The 10,471-nt window shown below is 47.2% G+C and overlaps 1 protein-coding gene across 8 annotated transcripts in view; it reads right to left on the bottom strand.

Annotated features, from left to right (window-relative positions):
* INPP5B (inositol polyphosphate-5-phosphatase B) overlaps window positions 1-10,471 on the bottom strand; it is a 73,621-nt gene that overhangs the window by 52,376 nt on the left and 10,774 nt on the right. For 5 of the 8 annotated variants that reach the window (XR_001819412.2, XM_017509733.2, XM_017509735.2 and 2 more), the window contains one exon: window positions 8,282-8,389. Coding sequence is in view for 6 of the 8 variants with exons in the window: in XM_017509733.2 (XP_017365222.1) it covers window positions 8,282-8,389 (108 nt within the window). In the remaining 2 variants the exon portion in view is untranslated. The other 3 variants (XM_037731800.1, XM_017509738.2, XM_037731798.1) reach the window with 3 other exon arrangements.

The following is a 10,471-nucleotide window of genomic DNA, read 5'->3' as shown; positions in this document are numbered from 1 at the left end:
GCGGGTGGATCACGAGGTCAAGAGATCGAGACCATCCTGGTCAACATGGTGAAACCCCGTCTCTACTAAAAATACAAAAAATTAGCTGGGCATGGTGGCGTGTGCCTGTAATCCCAGTGACTCAGGAGGCTGGGGCAGGAGAATTGCCTGAACCCGGGAGGCGGAGGTTGCGGTGAGCCGAGATCGCGCCATTGCACTCCAGCCTGGGTAACAAGAGCGAAACTCCGTCTCAAAAAAAAGAAAGAGTTCAAGACCAGCCTGGCCAGCATGGCAAAACTCTGTCTCTACTAAGAATACAAAAATTTGCCAGGCGAGGTGGCAGGTGCCTATAATGGGCATGCTGGTGGGCACCTGTAATCCCAGCTACTCAGGAGGCTGAGGCAGGAGAGCTGCTTGAACACAGGGGGTGGAAGTTGCAATGAGCTGAGATCGAGCCACTGCACTCCAGCCTGAGCGGCAGAGCAAGACTGTCTCAAAAAAATAAAAAAAAATTAAAATTAGCTGGGCATGGTGGCAGGCACCCGTAGTCTCAGCTACTTGGGAAGCTGAGGCAGAAGAACCAATCGAACATGGGAGGTGGAGGTTGCAGTGAGTCAAGATCATGCCACTGGATTCCAGCCTAGGTGACAGAGTGAGACTCTGGCTCAAAAAAAATAAAAATAAAAATAATAAAAATTAGCCAGGTGTGGTGGTGCACATCTGCAGTCCCAGCTACTTGGGAGGCTGAGGCAGGAGAACCACTTGAACCTAGGAGGTGGATGTTGCAGTGAGTTGAGATCCTGCCACTGCACTCCAGCCTGGGCAACAGAGCAAGACTCTGCCTCAAAAAATAAAATAAAACGAACACGCCGGGCGCGGAGGCTCACGCCTGTAATCCCAGCACTTTGGGAGGCCGAGGCGGGTGGATCACAAGGTCAAGAGATCGAGACCATCCTGGTCAACATGGTGAAACCCCGTCTCTACTAAAAAAATACAAAAAATTAGCTGGGCATGGTGGCGCGTGCCTGTAATCCCAGCTACTCAGGAGGCTGAGGCAGGAGAATTGCCTGAACCCAGGAGGCGGAGGTTGCGGTGAGCCAAGATCGCGCCATTGCACTCCAGCCTGGGTAACAAGAGCGAAACTCCATCTCAAAAAATAAAATAAAATAAAATAAAATAAATAAAAATAAATAAATAAATAAATAAAAATAAAACGAACACAGGCATCTCTAAAAACACATCTTGTGCTATGCAAGCTCTAGATTGAAAATCCAATTTGCATCCTGTGCAAATCCAATTTAGGCTGGCAGGGACTAAATATGACGAGTTTAGCTTTCAAGGAGGAAGACTACAGTGCAATTACTTTACAGCAACAGGTTAGTTGGTGGTGATAGGCCCTTGGAGAGATGACTTGAATTTTTCCCTCTCAGGCTCACCCTTCATTGGGCCTTCTGTGAACTGTCTGTGGTCTGGTGATAAAGCTAAAAGAGAAGTGGGCAACAGCAAACCAGGGATGGGGGAGGGCAACATAGAGCATGCTCAAAGAGGAAGAGGGCGAGTTGTTCAGGCCACAAAGCACCTTAGGCTAGAAACTGTATGGGTCTCTACAGTTCAACCAGAGACAGACAGAGATTTTTTGAGCACCTGCTGATGTACAAAGCATTCCGTTGTCATTTGGGAAGGAGAGATAATGCAAAATGCTAAAAGCAGCAAGTTCAAGTTTACAAAAATGTAGCTGAATGGGAAGTCAACAGAGAGGTGAAAAAGTACAAGAATTTATCCAGAAATAATAGAGTCGAGTTTGAAGTAAAAGGAAATGAAGATGAGTTGCAGCAGATAATACCAGAGAAGCCGGCTGAGGACAGACAGTGCAGGGGACTTGACCACTACACTAAGGAATTTAAACTTTATTCTACAGGCAACAGGTAGTGGTAAAATATTCAAGTTCACATACATAATAGTAGAACACAATCAAAGTTATGTTCTAAGGAGATCCCGAAGGGAGAGGGAAACTTGAGGTTGGGAAGACTTATAAGGAGATGACTGCAACAGCTCAGGTAAGAGGATATCAACGTGAATGATGGGGATTTTGAAATGTGGGTAGATAGCAGAGGCAGTGCAGAAAAAGAATGAGAACAGAATTTGCTTATTAGACATAATAGCAGAGCGAAAGTCAAGGATGTCCTGAGGTTGTTAGTGATGGCATTCAGAAACATGAAAATGGAGGGAGAAAGGAGTAAAGAAGATAGTAAGTGCATTTCTTTTTTTTTTTTTTTTTAGACGGAGTCCATACACTGTTGCCCCCGCTGGAGTGCAACAGCGTAATATCGTCTCACTGCAACCTCCACCTCCTGGGTTCAAGCGATTCTTCTGCCTCAGCCTCTCAAGTAGCTGGGATTACAGGTGCCTGCCACCATACCCAGCTAATTTTTTGTATTTTTAGTAGAAATAGGGGTTTCACTATGTTGGCCAGGCTGGTCTCCAACTCCTGACCTCATTACCCGCCTGCCTCAGCCTCCCAAAGTGCTGGGAATGCAGGTGTGAGCCACCGCACCTGGCCTTTTTTTTTTCCAAAGTACTTTGGTTTGTACTGTAACTTGATTTTTTTTTTTTTTTTTGGAGACAGTTTCTCACTGTGTCACCCAGGCTGGAGTGCAGTGGCGCGATCTCGGTTCACTGCAACCTCCCGCCTCCCAGGCTCAAGCAATTCTCTGCCTCAGCCTCCCGAGTAGCTGGGATTACAGGCATGTGCCACCACGCCCAGCTAATTTTTGTATTTTTAGTAGAGACAGGTTTAACCATCTTGGCCAGGTCTTGAACTCCTAACCTTGTGATTCACCCACCTTGGCCTCCCAAAGTGCTGGGATTACAGGCGTGAGCCACCTTGCCTGGCCCAAACTGACTCATTTCTAATCGATCACTGGATCAAAAAAAAAAAAACACTTCAAAAGGCCAAAATTTATGTGCTATTACCGCTTTGTTAAAATAGCCCAGAATGGCCCCTGTGGGACTTCTGAGTAGCCATTTCCTTTCTAGCACGTATTTCAAAATCCTCCAGAACACAGCTCCAGGCCTTTGCATGTACCAAGGATGCAATGCAGGTGAACATTTGACAGACTGACTTGGATAAGTACTGGGCACTGTGCAGGCAGGATCCTCAACAGGGTTTTCTGGATGAAAGCAACTTCAGTTGCTAGATGGAAATAATGAGGCCTTTCTCCCAAATCAGACTTCACTCTTTTTAAGGAAAGAAAAAGCTGCACAAGGAAGTTAACAGCATCCCTGGTCATCTAGTGGTTAGGAAGTAAAAAAGAAAAAGATATTAGGAGCATTTAAATAAGTGAAGGAGCAGAAAGACACCTACTAATCCAACTACCAATCTAATGTCACTGCAAGTTGGCCTTGGCAACTGGCACTTGAAGTAGTTGAAGAGGCCAAGAGAATCACATGAACAGGCTGCCACTCAACCAGAAGCATTACCTCAACACCACAACTTAGCTCCTAGATACCGATCTGAACCTGAAGACCTGGATCCCAGTCTGAAACTAGCTTCATTTCACTCTTCTAATATAATCCCTACCAAGCTCTCCCTACAAGGAACACTGTCCTGCTGGGCCAACCCTATACTCGGTTACCTCTATCTATGTATTATCAGACCCCTCTCCATCAGACTGCCAGCTCCTGGGGGGAGCCTTGTTTCTCCTGTTGTGCATCAAAAACAGCTTATATATATATATATATATATATATATATATATTTTTTTTTTTTTTTTTTTTTTTTTTTTTTTTTTTGAGACAAGAGTCTCCCTGTGTTGCCCAGGGTGGAGAGCAGTGGTGTGATCTCGGCTCACTACAACCTCTGCCTCCAGGGTTCAAGAGATTCTCAAGCCTCAGCCTCTTAAGTAGCTGGGACTACAGGCGCATGTCATCCTGCCAGGATAATTTTTGTATTTTTAGTAGAAATACGGTTTCACCATGTTGGCCAGGCTGATCTTGAACTCCTGGCCTCAAGTGATCTGCCCACCTAGGCCTCCCAAAGTGCTGGGATTACAGGCATGAGCCACCTCACTCCTGGCTAGCATTTCCCATTTCTAATTGTATTTCCCAAATAAAAGCACATCTAAATAATTGAGCATTCCTTAAGTCCTGTGTGACCTTCCAGGAGGCAAACATTCACTCCCATTTTACAGACATAAAAGGAAAGTTGAGACATACATCTAATATTGTACCAAGAGGTCAGGTGCAGTGGCTCATGCCTGTAATCCCAGCACTTTGGGAGGCTGAGGTGGGAGGATCGCTTGAGACCAGCCTGGGCAACACAGGGAGATCTCATCTCTAAAAACACAAAGAGGCTGGGCATGGTGGCTCAAGCCTGTAATGCCAGCACTTTGGGAGGCCAAGGCAGGGGAATCACTTGAGGTCAGGAGTTCGAGACCAGCCGGGCCAATAGGGTGAAACTCTGTCTTTACTAAAAATACAAAAATTAGTCCAGGCATGATAGCTCACATCTGTAATCCCAGCACTTTGGGAGGCCAAGGTGGGCAGATCACCTGAGATCAGAAGTTCAAGACCAACCTGGCCAACAAGGTGAAACCTGGTCTTTACTAAAAATACAAAATTTAGCCAGACATGGTGGCACAGGCCTGTAATCCTAGCTACTTGGGAGGCTGAGGCAGGAGAATTGCTTGAACCCAGAAGGCAGAGGCTGCAGTGAGCAGAGGTCACACCATTGCACTCCAGCCTCTGCAACAGAGCAAGACTCTGTCTCAAAAAAAAATAAAATAAAATAAAAATAAATAAAAACAAAGAAGGAGAGTAATAGTGCACCAAGGAACAATGACGAAAAGAAAAATGTCCAGGCTACTTGACACCCACTTTGTTTAAATCCTCATCATTGGCATTCCAAGAAAGAAAGCCTCTTCTCATTCACATTTTCTAGCTTCAGTACATGTATGGATCACCAACAACAAAACTGTTAGAGCGTAATGTATTTAATTAGTTCATTAATTTAAATATAGAGATATCACTTTGTTGCCCAGGCTGGTCTGGAACTCCTCAAGCAAGACTCCCGCCTCAGCCTCCCACCTCAGCCTCCTGAGTAGCTGGGACTACAGGTGCACAACACTGTGCCGGGCAAACAGTACATTTTAAGCAGCAAAGAAAAGCATGCAAGTCAGCTAGCATCTATCCTCCAACAGTACAGCATCTTTCCTCTAATAAATATTGATGCCTTCCTCTTCCTGAACCGTCCCTCCCTGAGGATTTTTCTGTTCAAAGCTCCACTCCTAACTGAGTGTTTGTGGGTCACCTCACTTGCTCTCAACAATCACTGTAGAATTCCAAAACAAACTGTTTTCAGAAGAAAAAAAGACTCTTTAGTGGGTTCTCCTGTGCTAGAAACAAAAAATGGGGTTAAATGGCACCAAGAAGGAAAATGGATAGGGGAACAACAAAAGGACGAAGAAGAACGAATACAGTTCTCTTTTGTTTAAGGAAACCAAGTGGCCTAAAATAATTTACTGAGGAGCCTGCAGACCTTCCCACAAAGGTAGAAATGATGGGTGATATTTGTACTCTAAGGTAAACAAAAGCAAATTTATTTTCTCCATGTTAAAAGGATATGTTGGTCACACAAGTTTTACCTATTAGTACTGACAAAGCAAGATGAAAGAGAGTGAGAGGGAAAACCAACCCAGGAGCTATTTTGCTAACATGCTTTCTGGCTTCTACTCTGGTAATCTAGGTTACCCTTTATGTTACCCTGAGATATAAACAGCATTCATTTCCTTTCACTGGCCAGATAGACTTTAATACTTTGTTTCCTGGGTCCAGAAGAAAAAATAACACATCTTCTCCTTTAAACTTGAGTTACTACAAAGCTGACTCATTTCTTTTTTTTCTTTTTCTTTTTCTTTTTTTTTAANGTGAGCCGAGATCTCACCATTGCACTCCAGCCTAGGTAACATGAGTGAAACTCCGTCTCAAAAAAAAAAAAAGAAGACGTAACTTTCCTCTGAGGTCAGAATAGCTCTGAAAACAGAGATAACCCAAACAGAACTGGGGGGCTTGATGCCATTTCTTAGCAATTTTAGCAGGAGCAACTTAGCAATTAATAGTTTAACCCCACTTACTGTAGGTGTTATGATAAGACAAAAATTTTTTTTGAGATGGAGTCACGCTCTGTCTCCCAGGATAGAGTCCAGTGGCGCAATCTCAGCTCACTGCAACCTCTGCCTCCCAGGTTCAAGCGATTCTCCTACCTCAGCCTCCCGAGTACCTGGGATTACAGGCATGCGACATCACACCCATCTAATTTTTGTATTTTTAGTAGAGATGGAATTTTGCCATGTTGGCCAGGCTACTCTCAAACTCCTGACCGCAGGTGGCCCACCCGCCTCTGCTTCCCACAGTGCTGGGAGTACAGGAATGAGCCACCACACACCCAGCCAACAAAATTTTTTAAACTATTTATTTATTTATTTTAGAGACAATCTCACTATGTTGCCTAGGCTGGAGGGCAATAGCTAATTCACAGGATCAATCATAGTGCACATCACCCTCACACTCCTGGGCTCAAGCCTCCCACTTCAGCCTCTCAAGGAGCTGGGACTTACAGATACGCACCACCACACTCAGCTTTCAAATTATTTTAAAAGAAAAACAAAACTGAAACCTTAACAACAATAAATCCTCTCCAGCATGTGGCTCGGAAAGGAAATGAAAGCTTGAGATCCCTGCACATTTCTCACCCAGGGGCAGCTGACCGGCTTCAGAGTTGAAGACTAAGGGAGTGAAGTGCCTGCGTGGCCTAGCTCTGGTGTACTGGCTGAGAACACAGCACCCACCTCTTTCTGCTGCCATTGGGCTTGTCCTCCGCCAACTCTCTGGATTCTGGCAGTCTCTTGTGAAGGGGCAAGGAGATGATGTGGTCTTAAACTCTCACCCGTCCCAGCACCATAGCCCAGAATGTCATGGAAACTCAAGCGATAGTGAACTCTGAGATAAGCCCAAGGAAGATGCAAACTATCAGCACCATCAGGCGCTTCAATCGCACCTTGTGGTGACTGCAATGAAGGGGAAACATAAGCACTGAGGAAGTCTTCTGCCCACCTCGTTTCCTCTCATTTTACAAACTCTTGTGCAACATGCCACTCCTCCCTGTCCCTCACAGTTTCCAAGCCTTGTAAGAGCAAGTGGAGTGCTGGCCCACACGTTACACATCTACTTGACAACCTCTTCATTGCTGGCAAATGACTGAGAAAAGAGGTACAAATAGGTACTAAGGGTCATGCAAAGCTTGCACATAAATGGAGCCTCACGGACACACCCAGGGGAAAAAAGCACCTGGAGCCCTTGCAGAAAACCCTGGAGCTGGACAGAAAATCGGACTCACCCAAATTTCATCCCTGAGGCTCCTATCTCCAAATGACAAGCTCCTGCTCAACAACTGGCCTTCTGTGCTGCGCATTATTCATCAACAGCTAGGTAGGAAAAAACCTAGTCCCTTTATAACCTGTAACCTCATCCTGGCCTCTAGTCCCGGAGTAGACGGAGCTGCCCAAGACTCAAGCCCTGCGCACTGCACTATCATCACAGGGGCTGAGGACTGACAGGACCCCAACATATACCATACCTCACCCAAAGGAAGGCTCTGTCATAGGGAGTGCACCCCCCACGCGACAAACTCGGAAGGTCAGGATTGAAGAGCAAGCTCAGATGGCGAAACAGGTCCAGAGAGGGGCAGTGAGTGGCCCGAGGTCACACAGCGTGCTCGAAACGGAGCTTTACTAAAACCCCAGCCTCCGGACTCCCAAGTATCCCATTCCCACCCTCCTACCCTCGTCACGCCCGGCTGAGAAGAACTTAACAGAACTTCTGCCCCAGTGTCCCAGCCTCTGGAGGGCCACCAGGACTTTGGTCTTCGCCCCGTGCGTCCACCGGCCAAACCGCAGACCCTGCCCACCCATGGGCCAGGCCCACCGCCGCCCCCGGCCCAACTGCCCAGCCCAGTTTCCCGCCGCCCGCCGGACCTGCACAGTTGCGCTCCCGAGAGCCGACGGCGGCAGACATTTCCCTATCTGCCTACTCAAGTTCTTCATCCCGCCGCCCGCCCCGCGCACTCCACCCCCAGACGAACCCGCCCCCGTGTGCCCCGTCCACCAATCGAAAGCCTATCTTCTCCATCGCTCCGCCCCAAAACAGAATAGAGCCCGCCCCCTGAAGCCAGGCCTCCTCCAATCCCCACCACTTCTTCCGAGACGGATACCTGCCTCCGCCAATTGTCGCGCACCCTGGCCAGGTACCTGGAGCCGAGTTACAATCGAGCGGCGTCGGCAGCTTTGGCTCCGGCTCTGCGCACTTGTACCTAGACAGCCACAGGAATTCAGGATCCCGGGTCGCAGAATCGAAGCCTGTGCAGGAGCAAGGAGGGCAGACTGAGCTATGGGCTTGAAGAGCCGGCTCTGCATGATTGTATTATCCCGAGACCCTCCTGGCCTGTTTCTCGTGCGCACAGAAGGGTCTGAGGTTAAAATGCAAGAATAATTGTGAACACAAAAGTACTATTCCAAGGCGGAGACCCCGCCATTCCTGAACCGCACTGTCCTAACTATGTGCCACGGTCTGTGCTTCGTATAAATATTATCTTCCTACTCCTCCTAACATACTTCATGAGGGAGAAAACTATTGTCCTTTTTTTATTTTTTATTTTTTGAGATGGGGTCTGGCTGTGTTCCCTAGGCTGGAATGCAGTGGCGCAATCTCAGCTCACTGCAACCTCCACCTTACAGGTGGAGCGATTCTCCTGCCTCAGCCTCCCGAGTAACTGGGATTACAGGCACTTGCCACCACGCCTGGCTAAGCTTTGTATTTTTAGTAGAGTTGGGGGTTTCACCATATTGGTCAGGCTGGTCTCGAACTCCTGACTTCAAGTGATCTGCCAGCCTCAGCCTCCCAAAGTGTTGGGATTTACAGGCACGAGCCACCGCACCCAGCCTATCATCCCAATTTTATATACAAGGCAGCCGAGTTCAGAGAGGTTAAGTCTAAGGCCACAGAGTGACTGGCGGAGTGTAGGATTCAAACAGACGCCAGAGGGTTGGAGATTTCACCACCCGTAAACTCCACCAGCAATTGGCAGCCCACTCCAGAGAAACGCACGCTCTAAGCAAAGCAGTGTGTTTACTATGAAATATATCAAGACAAGTCCTCTATTTCTCCCTTCTCCAGACTGCCACTCTCCTTCCTAGAAATTCTTGAGTCACCTCTGTCTCTGACTCAAACTATCTGACTCTGGAACAATTGTTCTTAACCCTTCTGCTATCCTGCCTGCTCTGTTTGTGGAACTGCATGAACCTGACCAAACTGAATTGGATGTGCAAGGACATGACACATGAGAAGACATGAGTTCCAGTCCTAACTATGGCACTGTCAGGCACAGCTTTTAAGTTATCTTCACCATTTACATACTACTAACCCATATTTGGCCTTGTCTGATCCTCACAAAACTCTTGGATTATTAGAGAAGGCAAGTTTATATTTCCATTGTATAAGTAAGAAAGCCAAGGTCTGAAAAAATAAAATATGGTAGTGGCTGGGCACAGTGGCTCACACCTGTAATCCCAGCACTTTGGGAGGCTGAGGCTGAGGTTCACTATGTTGGCCATAGTGAAACGCTGTCGCTACTAAAAATACAAAAAGGCCAGGCCTGGTGGCTCACGCCTGTAATCCCAACACTTTGGGAGGCTGGGGTGGGTGGATCACAAGGTCAGCAGTTCGAGGCCAGCCTGGACAATATGGTGAAACCCCATCTCTACTAAAAATACAAAAAATTAGCTGAGTGTGGTGGTGTGCGCCTATAATCCCAGCTACTTAAAAGGCTGAGGCTGGAGAATCGCTTGAACCCAGGAGGCGGAGGTTGCAGTGGGTTGAGATCATGCCATTGCATTCCAGCCTGGGTGACATAGTAAGACTCTGTCCCCCCAAAATAAAAATAAATCAAAATACAAAAATTACCTGGGCATGGGGATGGGTGCCTCTAATCCCACCTACTTGGGAGGCTGAGGCAGGAGAATCATGTGAACCTGGGAGGTGGAGGTTATAATGAGCCAAGATTGTGTCACCACACTCCAATCTGAGTGACAGAGCTAGACTCCGTCTCACCCAGGTGCCTCCCTGAGGAAATCTCCATCATGACAAGCACTCAGGGAAGTTGGTTGGTACAGAGTTTCTCTGCTGGTTACCCCAGGTGTGGTGTGGACCCCAGAAAGATGAGCAGGTAAGGGGACTGCAAGACACACACTCAATGCTAAAAGAAAGAAGTCATCCATGGCCGGGCACAGTGGCTCACTCCTGTAGTCCTAGCACTTTGGGAGGCCGAGGCGGGCAGATCACGAGGTAGGAGTTAGAGAGCAGCCTGACAAATATGGTGAAACTCCGTCTCTACTAAAAAAAAAAAAAATACAAAAATTAGTTGTGTGTGGTAGCACGCGCCT

The sequence above is a fragment of the Cebus imitator genome, unplaced genomic scaffold (assembly GCF_001604975.1).
Source record: "Cebus imitator isolate Cc_AM_T3 unplaced genomic scaffold, Cebus_imitator-1.0 Scaffold420, whole genome shotgun sequence".
Taxonomy (NCBI): domain Eukaryota; kingdom Metazoa; phylum Chordata; class Mammalia; order Primates; family Cebidae; genus Cebus; species Cebus imitator.
The sequence above is the reverse complement of the archived record's forward strand: the minus strand, read 5'-3'. Positions and strand labels throughout refer to the sequence as shown.